General features: G+C 39.7%; 1 protein-coding gene across 2 annotated transcripts in view; it reads right to left on the bottom strand.

Annotated features, from left to right (window-relative positions):
- The window catches only part of CCDC66 (coiled-coil domain containing 66), an 86568-nt gene that overhangs the window by 42228 nt on the left and 27603 nt on the right, over window positions 1-16737 (bottom strand). For both annotated transcript variants that reach the window (XM_030568680.1, XM_030568679.1), the window contains exons 15-19: window positions 10282-10781; window positions 7777-7814; window positions 5993-6279; window positions 4155-4282; window positions 289-377 (exon numbers count right to left, since the gene is read on the bottom strand). In XM_030568680.1, the coding sequence (XP_030424540.1) occupies window positions 294-377; window positions 4155-4282; window positions 5993-6279; window positions 7777-7814; window positions 10282-10781 (1037 nt within the window). In that variant the 3' untranslated portion in view covers window positions 289-293. The remainder of the gene's footprint in view (window positions 1-288; window positions 378-4154; window positions 4283-5992; window positions 6280-7776; window positions 7815-10281; window positions 10782-16737) is intronic.

The raw sequence follows: 16737 nt of genomic DNA, 5'->3' as shown, positions 1-16737 counted from the left end.
ATGTAAATAACTTTCTATACTGCTGTTTTTCTACTACATAATCTTAAATCTTCAAAGCAGAAGATTGTTCTAAACAGCAAATGCATTATATATTAGATTCAAGCATCTTCAAACAACCACATGGGGGGAGGAGGAAAGGGAACAAAACCCCATAACCTGTCACAGTTCATGTAGGAGAATAGGACCTTGGTTAAAAGAGATTTAGATGAAGTTAGTAAATTACAGTAGCAAATATAAAGTGCTGTGCCTGAGATTTTTAAAGCAGATTTTTTTTGCATACGTGTGTACCTTTTTTAAAATGGTGAAATAAAGTTTTCTTCTTGATTCATGGTTGGAATTAGACCAGTCTCCAACTCCTTCTGCTTCTGGAGGAGACCCTGAAATGATGAGTACAAAGTAAATGCTCTTCCTTCTCCACAAAATAGGAGCCAATGGCAAGCTTCTACTTTATTTCTTATTCACACTTTTAAGGCTCTTTAACCAGTTTAGCCTTTGCTTACCTGGGTGGATGTGCAAGGCAACGAAGAACTGGAAATCAAGACTGTTGGGATCTATTCCTGCCTCTGGAGGGGTATGTGAGCTCTAGTAGCTAGAGTGAGCAAAGTTAAAGTGTTGAAACACTGATTCTGAAGAGTGGTTTGGGTAAAGCAACATGAGCTGCGGCAATAACACTAAAAATGTGGAGATTCTAGCCTTTGCTACACCTCCTTTATGCTGCTCCAGCTGCACTTGTGGTGTAGAAAGATTAGATTTTTATTGGTAAAATTTTTTTTGCCATATAAACACAAACTGATGAAAAAATATTTCTATCAGTAGTAACTGACATTTACAAAGTAAAAAAAAATGCTGCTTAAGGACTTAGTTTGATTTAAGGATGTTTATTTTGCATGTTTTGATGTATAGTGTTGACAATTTGTGTTAAGTTAAAAAGCTTTAACTTTTTGACGCTCACTGTCTATCATTAAGTGTACTAGGCCATCCCCCCCCAATATCCCACAACTGTGATTTAAAAAAAAAGTTTAAAAACCCACAAATTTGCACCATTGTGGAAATTTAAGTAGATTAGAAAGGATTAATAATAAACATTGTGTGTTACAGTAGCCTCAAGGTTACCTGAACTTACACTGGTGCCTGTACAGACCCTGGAAGGAGCTCAGAAAGTGGAAAGGTGGCCTAAAGGCTCTTTTGCCCCTCAATAACTACACCAGGGCTGCACCTTGCATGCGGTGACCACTGAGAGACAGAACAATAGCTGGTCCCTCAGTTCTATTCTTATATCTGCCAGAAATGACCCTGTGCAACCTCTCAGTGAGAGGGAGAGAAAGATACTTGCTGTCTTCCTAAAGAACATTTATGAGATCTTGCTCACAAATAGGGGCTAACGTACAGATTTAGTCAGTCCTGGAAAGGAGGTGACTAGAACTCACTGGGTTTTTTTGTTTTACTTCCTATCACACCTTTCCCTGATGACTAAATTTGAGTGACAGGTGAGTGGCAGATGTTGCTACACTTGTGATGGAAAAAATGGAGCACTGCTCCATCACAGTTGAAAGAGGAAAGAAAGATCTCTCTGCTTTTTGGGAGGAGGCTGTGCTCATCGCCCTGTTCATCCCCGTACGCCACACCCCCCACTTTTTTTTTTTTTTGAAATCCCTGCCTTCCCTAGGCCAGGGAGTGATGACAGCTAAGGATACCACTGCTCCTGTATTCCTGAAGATAGGAAAACATCCCTATTTCACCCCTCTATGCTAAACCTAAAATCACTGATATTAACACCGTAAAGCACTAACAAACACCAAACTTCTTTGCTAAGCTCACCTAAAACAAACTGCAGGAATGCTCAGCAACGTGCTAGCTTCAGTCCCCATAATTGAACACCATTTTGCAAATACAGTGTAGCTAGAGGAATATTCAAAAGTGGTGGGTCTTTGGCAAGCATTTCCATGAGCTCAGAGAAACCCAGCCAAATGGAATTGGACAATGTAATGGATCCAGCTACATAGACAGTTTCTATTTCCAATCTCCCACGTTTACATGCCAGCTAAGATCTGGCAATTTTGGAATCCCAGCTAGCTCATTCAGAATTGGACAATAAGGATGATTGCCAGCTTGTCTTCCTCATATTTTGCAGGGGCATTGTGTGGGGAAGGGAGTCTATCTGCTACTGCTGTACCAAATGTGCAGGGGCAGAAGCATGTCTCCCTAGAAGCACAGTAATTATTATAATATATTGTAACTGTTTATCGTTCTGCTGGAACGCTTTTAGATTTTCTCCCTCTAGCTGCTTTACCCAACATATCTGTCGTGCTTCTATAGCTGTAATGCTTTGGTGAAAGAAGTGGCACTAGTCAAAACTGCAAATTAATTACTTCTGCCAATAAATTACTAGGAGAACCTGCTTATCTTTTGATTAGACCACTGCTGCACCAAAGAATATGACACTACATTAGGACATATTCTCATTAGGAAAATAATGCAAAGCAGGTCAGAGAGCTGAAGTTCCACTAGTAAGTGTTCCTGCTTTTATTAATTAATTTTTAATGGCAGAATGGGAGTGCAACCTGAAAAGAACCTGATACTGAATGAAATAAAGTGACACAAACACTATTTGCAAAGGCTAGTTTTAGTAGTTCAAACTGAGGTTTAATGTTCAGAATGAAAGGCATTAATGTTATGCCTATGAATGGCTCCTTACTGTCACTTACACAAAAAATGTGCTGTGTGAAAGATATGCAAATTTGTAGGTTATTAAAATATGAGCTATTTTAGGAGTTTTGTTATAGTATGCGCTTTGCACTCCCACCCACCCATACCAGGTCATTTAGCAGAGGAAAACCATGAAGCATTTGTGCTGGTCATCCAAGTCTACTATCTCAATTGGCCTGGCCATGCAGAAAGACGGGCCTTAAGTAGAGAGAGTGTTCTCACTGAGATGCATAAATACCCCCACCTCTTGAGCACAGGTTGTGCAAGTGTTCCCCATACCTGGTCTTGCTGCTTCCCTTCCCTGCTTGTCTCTGTTCACATGAGTTCCCCTTTCCTCACAATTCCTTTGACGGTTTCTTAAAGAACCCCAAAACGTCTTTCTTTCTGTAGCCAGAGAAAGACTCACTGCATCCAGCTGCAGTGAGCATATTTGCTTTGAACCACTAAATCACTCCTGTTTTACTAAGTAGATGCATAGCAACATCATCTCAATAGTATCTTGACCCCATCCAAAAAACTATGTTTTATGTTTTATGTGCAGTGTCCGTACTCTTAAATATTTTAAACTTTTCACTAAAAAGAAACATCTCATTCAAATTGTTTTCACTAAATCTTGTGGAGTTATGTCATTACCATTAATTTACTAGAGGTAATGAAGCAAACACTACGTAGCTTATGCAAATGTGCACAAGCTTTTCTTTTGAACAAATTCAGTTATATATTTTAAGACACTTCTTATTTTTATAGATATACTTGGAATCCAAAACCAGATTTCAGTATTGACAAAAAACCTAATTTAGGGAAGGTGTTTTGTAACAATTCATACTTCAAATTAACAAAGTAAAATATTTTTCATAGTTGCTATATGATTGCCAGCCCTGTTAAGTCTTTTGCTGTGAGTGGACAGCTACACCTTGACAGACTCAACCACCAGTTGTGGGAATGTCATCCCCTTAAGATAGCAGCAAAGAGTCCTGTGGCACCTTATAGACTAACAGACATTTTGGAGCATGAGCTTTCGTGGCTGAATACCCACTTCGTCGGATGCATCCAACGGAGTGGGTATTCACCCACGAAAGCTCATGCTCCAAAATGTCTGTTAGTCTATAAGGTGCCACAGGACTCTTTGCTGCTTTTACAGATCCAGACTAACATGGCTACCCCTCTGATACTTGACACCCTTAAGTTAGGGTCCTGATGTGCTGTGAAAAAATTATTCCACTTTTATCCCAGAGTTGAATCACCCTCTCCCCAGGAAGACCACTTTCTTAGGTGCTCAACTGTCTCAAAGCTAGGAAAAGAAAGAGGCTAAAGATGAGAGTAATGTAAGAATCACCAGGGCAAAAAAATAGGATGAAAGACAGGGATAGAATCAAGAATAGGATGGGAAATGATTATGAAAATACAAAACTTTACAATGTTCATTACAGATTTAGCTGATACTGTACCTGGCGTAATTCTGATAGTCCTTTGAGGATTGCCTGTTGTCGGTCTCTGTTTTTCACCACATTAGGATTAAGAAGTGGATCTCTCACATGATCAGAACTAAAAATCTGCCGTGGTGTATGGCAAGAATCTAAAGATAAGTATAAATCAAATTAATTATACAAAGTAATTGTTTCAATTTTACTTTAATTTCTTCCAAGTAATCTTTTTATAGGCTTTGCAGAATTTGATTTTTTTTTATAATTAACAGAAAATATCAATGTTTATTTTTAAGCATTTTTTCTATTTCTATAGATTTAACTTTTCACAGCTGCAACAAAGTATGAGGAGATCAGACAACTAGGGGTTGGACAATAATTGTTAATGCCAGTAGATGCTGAGATTCAAAAAGTTAAAGCTGCATAACCATTAAAACACAAATTGTCAATATTACATGTCAAAATATACAAAGTAAATATCCTTAAAACAAAGAGCTTAAGCAGCTTTTTTTTTTTTTTTTTTTTTTACTTTGCCTATCTTGTAAATTTTGGTTAGTATTAGGGCTGTCGAGTGATTAAAAAAATTAATGGCAATTAACTGCAATGTTAACAAAATCAGAATACCATTTATTTAAATATTTTTGGATATTTTCTACATTTTCAAATATATTGATTTCAATTACAACATAGAATACAAAGTATACAGTGCTCACTTTATATTTATTTTTCATTACAAATATTTGCACTGTAAAAAACGAAAGAAATAGTATTTTCAGTTCACCTGATAGAAGTACTGTAGTACAATCTCTTTATCATGAAAGCTGAACTTACAAATGTAGAATTATGCACAAAAAATAACTTCATTCAAAAATAAAACAATGTAAAACTTTAGTGCCTACAAGTCCACTCAGTCCTATTTCAGCCAATCACTCAGATAAACAAGTTTGATTACATTTGCAGGAGATAAAGCTGCCTGCTTCTTGTTTATAATGTCACCTGAAGGTGAGAACAGGCGTTCACATGCCACTGCTGTAGCCAGCGTCGCAAGATATTTATGTGCCAGATGCACTAAAGATTCATATGTCCCTTCATGCTTCCATCACCATTCCAGAGGATATGCATCCATGCTGATGACGGGTTCTGTTCAATAATGATCCAAAGCAGAGTGGACCAATGCATATTCATTTTCACCATCTAAGTCAGATGCCACCAGCAGAAGGTTGATTTTCTGTTTTGGTGGTTTGGGTTCTGTAGTTTCCGCATCTGAGTGTTGCTCTTTTAAACGTCCCGAAAGCATGCTTCACACCTTATCCCTCTCAGATTTTGGACTGCACTTCATATTCTTAAATCTTGGGTCGAGTGCTGTAGCTATTTTTAGAAATCTCACATTGGTACCTTCTTTGTCTTCTGTCAAATCTGCAGTGACAGTGTTTGTAAATCAAACAACATGCGCTGGGTCATCATCCGAGACTGCTATAACATGAAATATATGGCAGAATGTGGGTAAAACAGAACAGGGGACATACAACTCTCCCCCATGGAGTTCAGTCACAAATTTTATTAACACACTACATCATCAGCATGGAATCATGTCCTCCGGAATGATGGCTGAAGCCTGAAGGGGCATATGAATGTTTAGCTTTGTTAACTTTATTTTCTTTTAACACTATCCATTAGTGGTCTACCAAGTACAGGCTCTCTGTATAATACCGCGCCACAACTGATTAGTCAAAGGCATTTATAAGGATAAATGTCAGACACTTCAGTGCACTATTTACATTAGGTATTCACACAACTCTTAAAACTAAATCACTATAATTCCTCCCCCCATCTTAATATCGGTTTACAATATGTTTCAGTACCATTAAACTGTCGATATTGTGGATCATGTGTTGAAGGTCTAGTCATTGGTGCATCTGGATCAAGGTAATAAATTTCATTTGTTCGCACATAGGGAATAAAATGAGAAGAAGGTGGCCGTTCAGGTTCAATAACTGGAGAAGACGATTTCCTCTGTTGCATGTCTGTGTTGGTATTTCTCTCTCTCCCAATATTGCCATTCTGAACTGGGAAATTAGAAGTATTTATCTGCCTTTGTTGTACTTGGTATAATCTGTTTTTAACTGCTGGAACAGGTGGTGATTCAGATCTGTGCAAAACAATTTTAGTTAGACCAAAATTTTCAAGCAATATGCTTCATTTTATTAATACGCCTCAAAACTAATGAAATATTGTTTAATAGATCTTTAAACAAAATCTAAAATGATGTCTTTCCTCCCCTATGTGCTTTATATGCACTATAAACATTTACGCTGTTCACACTTTTAGCGCAAAGTGGCCAGAACTCAAGGATCTTGCTAATTGGGAATTTCCAGATGACAAAGAATCAGAATGATGACTCTGTGCTACTTCTCTTGTCACTACAGGATAGGCTGCATGGGTTGATGAAAGGGAGAACCCACACAGATCTGGTTATTCCCACCTGCCAAAATGGTCATTTGGGACCAAAGAGCCGTCTGAAGGCTTGGCCAGACCTGAGAATCAGGCCATGAATATTCTATTTCTGTTAGCCTGCAGACAATTGTGGGCTCTTATTTCCTAGACTGAGTGGCATCCTACAATTTTCCTTCTATAGTATTTGACACTTTTATTTTAAACATTTAACAGAAATATCTGTTTTCTAGAATTAGCCATTTGTTCATCATTCTCTCTTTCCCTAAAACAAGCTCTATGAAATTTATAAAAGTAATTCATATTGTTTAAATCTGTGCTAGTTCTTTTAAGGATAAAATGCATTCTAAACACTCTTTTATGAAGGCAAATGCAAATAAACATGCTAGGCAAAAAATATATACTGCAAAAGGTCATGTCCCCTGCCCAAGTTACAGAAAGGAAGAGTAGGTCCTGTTCTTAAATAACTAAACTTGCCCTCATTTTGGGACAGGTTCTGCTGTCTAATATATGCCTTTAGCTCACAATGAAGCACATCAAAAGGCCATTTTGATCTGATCCAATATCTTCTCCTTACACAGAGAGGTTGCAGAATGGGTCCTTCAATAAGGAATCCAATTCATTTGGCACTTGGGTGCTTAAAGCAGTCTATGAGGGAAGTTAGTCAGTGACAGCAGGAGGAGAGTTTACAAAAATGTGTACTTCCTGTATTGCCAATCTCAACCATTCAAAAATCATGAGTAAGGCCCCCCAAAATTATAATTAACTTAAAAATCATCCAGTATTTTAGTAATAAATGTTAAATTAATTGAATTTGCCTAGTAGCACTGAAAACCAGTCAAGTTCATGTTTAAAGCTTTTCTCCACAACCATGAGGGAATTATTTGTGTATTTTTCTTTCATTACAAGTACAGTATCTTTGCCATCTGAAATTCCAGTTATGAAGAGATTAAGGGTGATCAGAACACTCCAAATCTAAAGCAAATCTAAAGAAATTTTGAAAGACTCCACATGTGATCAGCATAGTTTACCCAAGTATAGTACTCTCTGAAATGTTTTTTACTTGATATATATATATATAAACTTTTATTTTAAAAATGGTATATTTTTAATAAAAAGTAAAAATGGCACTAAAACATACCTAATTTCTCATTCTTAATTTCCTTGTAATAACTGATACAGAATGCAGACCTACCTTTCTTCATTCAAATGACTCTTCTGAGATTGTTCTTCCTAGAATAAGATCAAAAGAAGAAAATAAAATTCAAATTTTTTATAATATATATTTTATTTTGTAAGACAAAATGGTTTTTTTCCTTCTAAAGTTCCTAAAGTAGTGTTAAACCTGAATTCAGGGGAAATATACATATCTAAGCTTTAATCAAAGAGATGCTATTTTATAAACACTGCAGACCAAATTCATTGCTGATGTAATTCTCTGAAGACAACTTACACTTCTATGAAGTTAAATGTGCAGAGTAAGTTTGGGATTTCCAGAGTTGATGCAAAAGCTATGAAGAACCAGGGACATTAAGGTCTGTAATGCTAGTAATGATTGGAAGTAGGGTGTGTACAGGTTGTTTGTGACTCAAGGGGGCACTGCTGAGATCATGACATTCCTCGACCAAGTCTTGCCATTAGAGGGAACCTCACTAACCCAGAGAAGGACAAGTTCTGGCCACTAGAGCAGTGGTGGGCAACCTGCAGTCCAACAGGGTAATCTGACTGTGGGATGTGAGACGTTTTGCTGACATTGACCATCCACGGGCACAGCCACCCTCTGTCTCCCGCAGCTCCCAGTGGCCATGGTTTACCGTTCCTGGCTAATGGGATCTGTAGGAAGGGGCTGGCTGCAGGGATGTGTTGGCCACTGCTTCCCACAGCTCCCATTGGTCAGGAACGGAAAAACGTAGCCAGTGGGAGCTGCGGACGGCCGTGGCAACGGACGGTCAATGTCAGCAAAATGTTTTGAGGCCCACAATCAGATTAGCCTGATGGGCTGCATGCAGCCCACAGATTGCCCACCACTGCATTACAGGTACCACTAACTGCTACTCCTAGAGAAATTAAGGGTTAAAATTTCAAGCCTCAGAATCAGTTTGTCTAGTGGGGTGTCCATAGGAGTGGTACCCTGGAAGAGTGATTAGGCAAGAATTCCTTCCTCAACTCTTGTGAAGCCAAGGAAGCAGCTGAGATCTCTGCTAACGCTGTTGCATCAAAGCAGATGAGACATAACACCTAATCAGCAACTCAGAAAAAGGGCTGGCATCCTATCAGGGAAACACAAAATTGGAATGTCTGTGAGAGGAAAAAGGTGTAAGAGTGAAAGATTCTCCATGGTGTAAAGCAGGAGTATGGAAACACACACACAAACACACTCTATAGGTGGAAAGGTACACCTCCACCTCAATATAATACGACCTGATATAACATGAATTCAGATATAACGTGGTAAAGCAGAGCTCCGGGGGGGAGGCGGGGCAGGGCTGCGCACTCCAGTGGATCAAAGCAAGTTCAATATAATGCGGTTTCACCTATAAAGCAGGAAGATTTTTTGGCTCCTGAGGACAGCGTTATATTGAGGTAGCAGTGTACCTACAGGTGGTTGGAACAATCAGACACACCAGGATATAGGACCTGATGCAGTACCTTTTATGGCTGTATCCATACTACCCAAAGCTTCAGGCTGAGCACTATTATTAAATGTAGGTCCCTTTTTTCAGACACCAGGGAAGTTTTTTTCTTATAAATGAAAATTAATTTATATATGGTTTATTAAAATTTTGAACAAGCAATTTATACTCTACTTCAATTTATCTTGTATTTTCACTTAAAGGCCAACTTTCCTGAAAATCAACTGCAGAACTCAGTTGTAATAACTGCCATCGTTGTTGACTAACGTCTTCAGTTTTGCAATTTATCTTGCACATTCATTTAAGATATATACATGAATACCTGTGGAATCTCACAGATTACTTATTGTGCCCACAGCCTTTGAAGTAGTGCATTTGTAGCATTCCTTTTCAGCCAAACAAATAAATGGCTTCTTGGCTGGCTATACAGAATTACAGAGGTCACTTTATCTCCCAGACACGTTTCACTGGAAGGGAGACCTGGTGTGAAGGGACGGAATGAGGCACAATGTCAATACTGGGAGGTGAGCAGTATCAGGAATATTTTCTTTAAAGTATGGGAAGATAGGATTTTTTTCCAGCCATGGGTTACTGATGATGTGTGTTTAGTGGAATGGGAGAAGGAAGACAAAGTGCAATTATGAAATATGTACTTTGCTGTCAAATTCTCTCACAAGTCAACAATGGCTTTTTTGGTTGTTTGTGAAAATTAACATTGTTCTCCTGTATGTTTTCCTGCCTTTGATGGACACAGAGGGTAAAGTCAGTTTCATAATTTCAATCTCCAAGGGCACAATGATAACCAGACTTGTATTTTGCTGCCAATCAGATTCCCTCTTTACACAAAGAGTAAGTGACAACTAAATAACAGGGAATAAATACAGAGGAGGGTTATGGGGACATCAAAATCCAGGTGAGTGAAATCTGAACGTATTATGTCACTAGAATATCCACTTACTGAACTAAGTGGTGGAGTTGCACCAATGATCTAGTCCAGATACAAATGAGCTATTAAGTGAGCCAAGGTTATGATGAAAAATTTTTGCTGTTAAACACCAAACCATTACCTTTGTGACTGCATGTCCCTTACTCTTTGTATTAGTTTCCTGGTGAGGTGAAGGAGACCTTTCTGGAGAGACTTCTTTCTTTTGGCAGAGTTTGCCAGGAGCATTTCTTTCTACCAACTGAAGCAGCTCTATCTGTCGTCTTACTTTCTTTTCCTCCCTTTGCTTTTGTAGCCGTCTAGGGTATCTTTCTGATGCTGGAATATACCTTTTCCCAGGTTTGTTTATGTTCCAGTCGGGTCTCTTTCCATATTTTTCCATAGGTTTTGTTTGTTTCTCTTTTCTTGCAAATTGGTTATACAAATCAGTGTAACTGTCGTTATTCTCTTTTTCGGAAATTTTATTTTTATCTGGATACTGCATTTCTTTCTTGCATTTTTTGATGTTAAATTTCTCTTTATATTCTATGGAAATATCTGGAGATGTACAGTCCACAGTTCTGCTTTCTACAACTGGCTCAGTACATGTTTCAGTTCGGATGTATGCTCTGGTGTCAAAGTCATCTAAAAAGAAAAGTATCTCTTTTATATTTTTCTAAGCAAGCCACATGACTTCTTTGATTTATATTTCAGTATTTAGACTATAAATGCATTACTGCTCACTTCATTCAAAACACTGGTTGCTACAATATTGGCATACTCTTTTATTCTTTTTGATGTTTCAAAGTAAACAGCACAGGGGAGAACCAACATAGTTATCAGATAAACTCAATCTATGTTTAAAAGCATGGGGAACAAAATGTAAGAAAACTTAAAATATAAATGAAATGAAACTATATTGTCCTGATATATAGAGTTCATCTTGTATTGTGATAATGATGAAAAACAACATGAAGCTTTTATAAGAATGTCTAAGGTGCATCTTGTTTATAGTTTGTCAGATCATATTCACCATTTTAAGTGCTACTGAGTGTAACAGGCATTCCCAATCTGGTTTCTTTTTTCTCTTCTCTGACAGGGGTTCTGAGTTAGGAGCTGACTCAGTAACCTGTCACTTGGATCCCCACCAATATAGGTTAATTGGGATCTAAGTGGAAGACCAATTAACAAACAGGGTCACAGTTGAAGGGCTAGTTAGAGGGAAAAGCAATCCTAGCAGCTGGGAGCAGATACATAGAGAGGAAGGAAACCTTGGAAAGGGTGGAGGTGCAGAACATGAAGGAAGACAGACCTGGTTGTTCTTAGTACTGCTTCCTTTTCCCTTAGTAAGAGGGGAGCTGACTAGGACTTGTACATATATAAATAGTACTATAGGGAGTGGCCTAATAGAACACTATAATAAAGAATAGTGGTGGGGAAGGTGGCTGGAGTGTGTAGGTCTGTACCTAAGGCAAGAGAGACTCCCAGGGGACCACCCTGCAACATACTTGGGGGCTTCTTCTGGACCTGTGTCCCTCATCTGTGCTGGAAGCCAAAGAGAGAGCCAGCGCAAGGGTCAATGATCTGGGAAGTGGAAGAAATTCTGAAATGGAGTACTCCATACAGTTTTTTCAACAGTCCTACCAACCAGAGCAGCAGGCCCAGTGTGGCAGGCAGACCAACAGAATGTTCTCCAGGACTTTATCAAGGAACAGATGGCCATACAGCATGGGATACTGCAGAATCTGGTGAGTCCCGTGACCGGGGTTAACAATAGAGCCCAGGGAACTGGATATTGTAAAGTGGCTCCAAAAAATGACCTTCAGGCCTTTCACCAAACTTTTGAGAGGGTGGCTTTAAGTTCTGGTTAGGATAAGGCATCGTGGGCTTTGCAAGTAGCTCCTTATCTGACAGGCGAAGCATCCCTAAGTGAAGAACATGCCATCGCAGATAGAATGGTTCTGTTGTCAGAAAGATCCCAACAGAAATTTAGGATGGCGAAAAACAGAGAGGCTGTCAAGACTGGGCTACTAGCCGGTTGTTACCCCTAGAGAGCCAGGGGGTGGAGGAAGTGATGGATGTCTGATCATAAGATGACCCTGCAGAAACTATTCTGTGGTGGGGAGTATATGGGTGAACAGGCATCAATCCTCCACACTGGACAGTGTGGGGAAGCTGACTGAAAAATTCTTAGAGGCTGACCTACCGAGAAAGAGAGTCCATCTTTTGCTGGGACAGGAGATGAGAAAGAAATTGGTAGATGCTCAGCCAGGAAAAGGGACTGAGAAAAGGAGAGAGAAGTCCAAAGGGCCTTCATACTCTGCCAGAAGAGGGATGGTGTGGTACCAAATGTCAGTGGCCACGACCCATAGAAAGCATTTGTGTATAGACTGCAAATTGGTGGGTTTTTGTTCTGTGGGACATGATGAAACTCCAGTAGATATTACCTGGGAGGATAGTAAGGTTAGAATGTATACATGGGGAAAGGAGACATTCCTCTTGGATGTCAAGAGAGTGCTTATATGGAAGGTTGGAGTGGTGAAGGCTTTACCCCATACAGTTGTGTTGAGTCTGAACTAGAAACCCTTCCCAGTGAGAGAGAGGAAACTCCAAGGAGATCACAGGGTCAGTTATGGAATGTGAAAAAGGAGCTAGAAGAAGGGGGCTGTCAGACAGAAATAAAAAAAAAAACCAGACAGGGGGAGAGAAATCAGGAAGGTCAACAAGAAAGAAGGGAGTCTGGTAGAGGAGGAAGGAAAACAAAGGTATAACAGGGGCTGATGACTGAGACTTCCAGGGATATAGCTGATAAAACAAGGGTTTCCTGAGGAGTCCCAAGAATGGACCAGAGCAAGAATGAGATGTCAGGGACAGAAAAAAGTGTCATGGAGAGTGAAGAGAACCTAGAATTAGAGGTAGAGAAGCAACAAATTAGAGGGAAGGTCAGATTGTCTTCATGCCAAGACAGGCAGAGACTGAATTGTGGGGAAATCCCCACCCACAGTTGGGGTGGGTTTTTTTGGGTGGGTGGAACACAGAAGACAGTCATTGAGGAACTGTGAATAAACCTAAAGATGGAGTCCCACAAAAATCAAAGAATGGTGATAAAGGCAGAGCTCAGCCCAAAAGAAGAGAGCATTTGGAAGAAGATGGGGAAGTGTGTGACAGGTTCTGAGTCAGGAGCTGACTCAGTAACCTGTCACTCAAATCCCCGCCAATGCAGGTCAATTGGGATCTAAGTGGAAGACCCATTACCAAGTAGGGCCACAGCTGAAAGGCTTATCAGAGGAGAGAAGCAACCCTAGCAGCTGGGAGGAGGTAAATTGAGAGGAAGGAAACCCTGGGAATGCAGAACCTGAAGGAAGGCAGAGCTGATCTCTTTTTCCCCAGAAGAGGGGAGCTGACTGGGATGCATATATATGTAAATAGTACTAGAGGTGATGGCCTGATAAACACCATAATTAAGTACAGTGGTGGTGAAGGTGGCCTGAGTGAGTGTGGTCTGTATGGAAGAAAAGAGAGACTCACAGGGAACCGCCCCATTAAATCCTCGTCTTCTAAAAGGGAAAACTTTGTTTAAAACAAATAAACCACCTTCCCACCCTACCAGTCCCCTTCATACATTATATTAGGCACACCCCAAATACTTATTAATTCCCTAGAATTTGCAAATCTCCATTAATCTTGTTGCCAAGCCCAAAATATAAATTTCTAGTTAAAGAAACAAAAAATTTCAATGGAATTTCCCAACCTGCTGGAGGTTAGTGACTGTGCACCTACTCTAGGTATTTGTTGCAATAATGAAACTTATCTATTTAAACTAAAAGGCACACTATGGCTGCATATTTTTACTAAATATAATAAATTTTGCCGTAACTATAGTGCTAAGAAATGTATAGTGTCCTTGATGTTCATTTCTAGTAGTAATGTTTGACATCTGGGAACAAACTGGAATGTCTTGGTAGGTGTTAGCCTAAGGACCTCTCAATTTCAATTGGCAAAGGTTCCTGTCAGGCCTGACAAACTCACTACACCTAACACTTTGCTGTTATAGTATTTATCTATTAAAATACCATGTGAGTTCTTAAATGAAAGCCAGGATCATGCTAGTCCTTAATATCGTGAAATGTATGTACTGACTTACTTTTAATATACATAACTTTAAATATATGTCCCTATAGTTTGTTTCACAATGTTACTCGCCAGCACAGGTGAAAAACCAGTTTTGCCAGACAAAGGGATGTATAGTCACATGGCTACATAGGTTCATATGTAGTTTAAGCACTGTAAGCAAAACACAATGGGAGCTACAATTGCATTTCAAGACATCTTGACTCTGGGGTCAACACAATGAGTATTGGTTCATATGAGGTCTTCAAACCAGTTTTGAGGATTTCAATAACTCAGTCCTGGGTTAGGGGCTGGTATAAAAGTGGATGGGTAGGGTTCTGTGGCCTGCCTTGTGCAGGAGGTCAGACTAGATGATCATATTGGTCCCTTCTGACCTATGAGTCTATGAGTCTATATAAAGAGAAGCAAAAAGCCATTTAATTATCCATTGGCTGAGGAAACACCTTGAAGGGGGTGAGGTGTATTCATGAAAATTTGGATCCTGTTTTTTTTGTCTGAAAACCAGCAGCTCTGTCTTAGAATCCCTGGGAGAAAATGGTTATATTTCCTATTTTATAAAGTAGATTAATAAGTGTTACTAGTTCTGTTTCTACCCACTAGCTGTATTCAGTATCTCTCTCTCTCTGTTTGATCATGTTTGACTTTTCACTATACATTTCACTTCTGTGGTGTTATAAATGACCTGATTTTGAGTTGTATCGGTCAAGCTGGGTGTATTTGGCTCCTCTGGGGATGGTGAACCTAGTAATTATGCTGTATGTCCAGTGACAGGGGCTGGACACTATAGGGAACATTTTGAGGACTAAGGGGTTGGTGTATACTTAGCACTAACTTGCACAGAGAGGGGAGGTCTGCAGAGACCTGGAAGTAAGTGCTTATGGAGCAAAATTAGAGGGTGGGTGTTTGAGGGAGCTAAAACATAGCAGGGACAGACAAGACTACTCCACCCTAAGGGCATGTAGTGATGAGGTACCTGACTACCCTAACAGTGTGAGATCTGGATATACAACTACTTTTATGCATGTTTTGCAAGAAAGAATTGTGGAAGGTTTTGCCAATTATTAAACAAAACGCTTTTGTTCCCTAACTCCAAAATCACTAGCAGCAATTTTCTAGTATCTTCGCTACCTTTTTAGGGCCTCAATTCATAAGATATTAAGCGTGTACTTAAGCATGAGAGTAATTCATAGATTCTAGGACTGGAAGGGACCTGGAGAGGTCATCAAGTCCAGTCTCCTGCCCTCATGGCAGGACCAAATACTGTCTAGACCATCCCTGATAGACATTTATCTAACCTACTCTTAAATATCTCCAGAGAGGAAGATTCCACAACCTCCCTAGGCAATTTATTCCAGCGTGTAACCACCCTGACAGTTAGGAACTTTTTCCAGATGTCCAACCTAAACCTCCCTTGCTGCAGTTTAAGCCCATTGCTTCTTGTTCTATCCTTAGAGGCTAAGATGAACAAGTTTTCTCCCTCCTCCTTATGACACCCTTTTAGATACCTGAAAACTTGTCCCCTCTTAGTCTTCTCTTTTCCAAACTAAACAAACCCAATTCTTTCAGCCTTCCTTCATAGGTCATGTTCTCTAGACCTTTAATCATTCTTGTTGCTCTTCTCTGGATCCTCTCCAATTTCTCCACATCTTTCTTGAAATATGGTGCCCAGAACTGGATACAATACTCCAGTTGAGGCCTAACCAGTGCAGAGTAGAGTGGAAGAATGACTTCTTGTGTCTTGCTCACAACACACCTGTTAATGCATCCCAGAATCATGTTTGCTTTTTTTGCAACAGCATCACATTCCACTGAAGTTAATGGGAATACTCATGTGTTTAAAGTGAGGTATATGTTTAAGTACCTTGCTGAACTGGGTCCTATTTTGTTTACTCATATGACCGAGAGCCACACACTGTAGTCAGATCCATATTAATTTGTTATAAGATACGTAACAGACTATGGCAAGCACCCTATGTAATCAAACCCAGTAATACAGTTAAGGCTCCTATGCAGTACTTGTGAACCATGAAAGCACATAAGTCTAGGCATGCTTTCCTTTCTTAGGAGTATCACATCTCGTCCAGTTTTAGGCCTTGTCTATGCTACAGTTTTGTCAGCAAAAGGTGGCTTCTGTCGACAAAACAGTGGAGGTGCAAGCACGACAATGCTCCTCCTGCCAGCAAACTCCTGCTGTGTCAACAAAATAAAACCACCTCAATGAGAAGTGTAGAGCTTTTTGCGGCAAAGTTAGATTGACAAAACATCAATATAGACACTGTATTCGTTACGTTGCTGCTCACTGTTTTAAATTCCAGAGCCCTGTATCCAGCTACACAGCCCTGTATCGCCGTATCCCTCTAAGCCCAAGAAGTTTTGAAACTGCTCAGTGTGGAGAGCTCACATAGCTACTGCCCAGCTGAGCATGCCAGCTCCAGCAGCAAACACTCCTGCCTGGACTGCTGGGGAAGAG

The sequence above is a fragment of the Gopherus evgoodei genome, chromosome 7, assembly GCF_007399415.2.
Source record: "Gopherus evgoodei ecotype Sinaloan lineage chromosome 7, rGopEvg1_v1.p, whole genome shotgun sequence".
NCBI lineage: Eukaryota > Metazoa > Chordata > Testudines > Testudinidae > Gopherus > Gopherus evgoodei.
The sequence above is the reverse complement of the archived record's forward strand: the minus strand, read 5'-3'. Positions and strand labels throughout refer to the sequence as shown.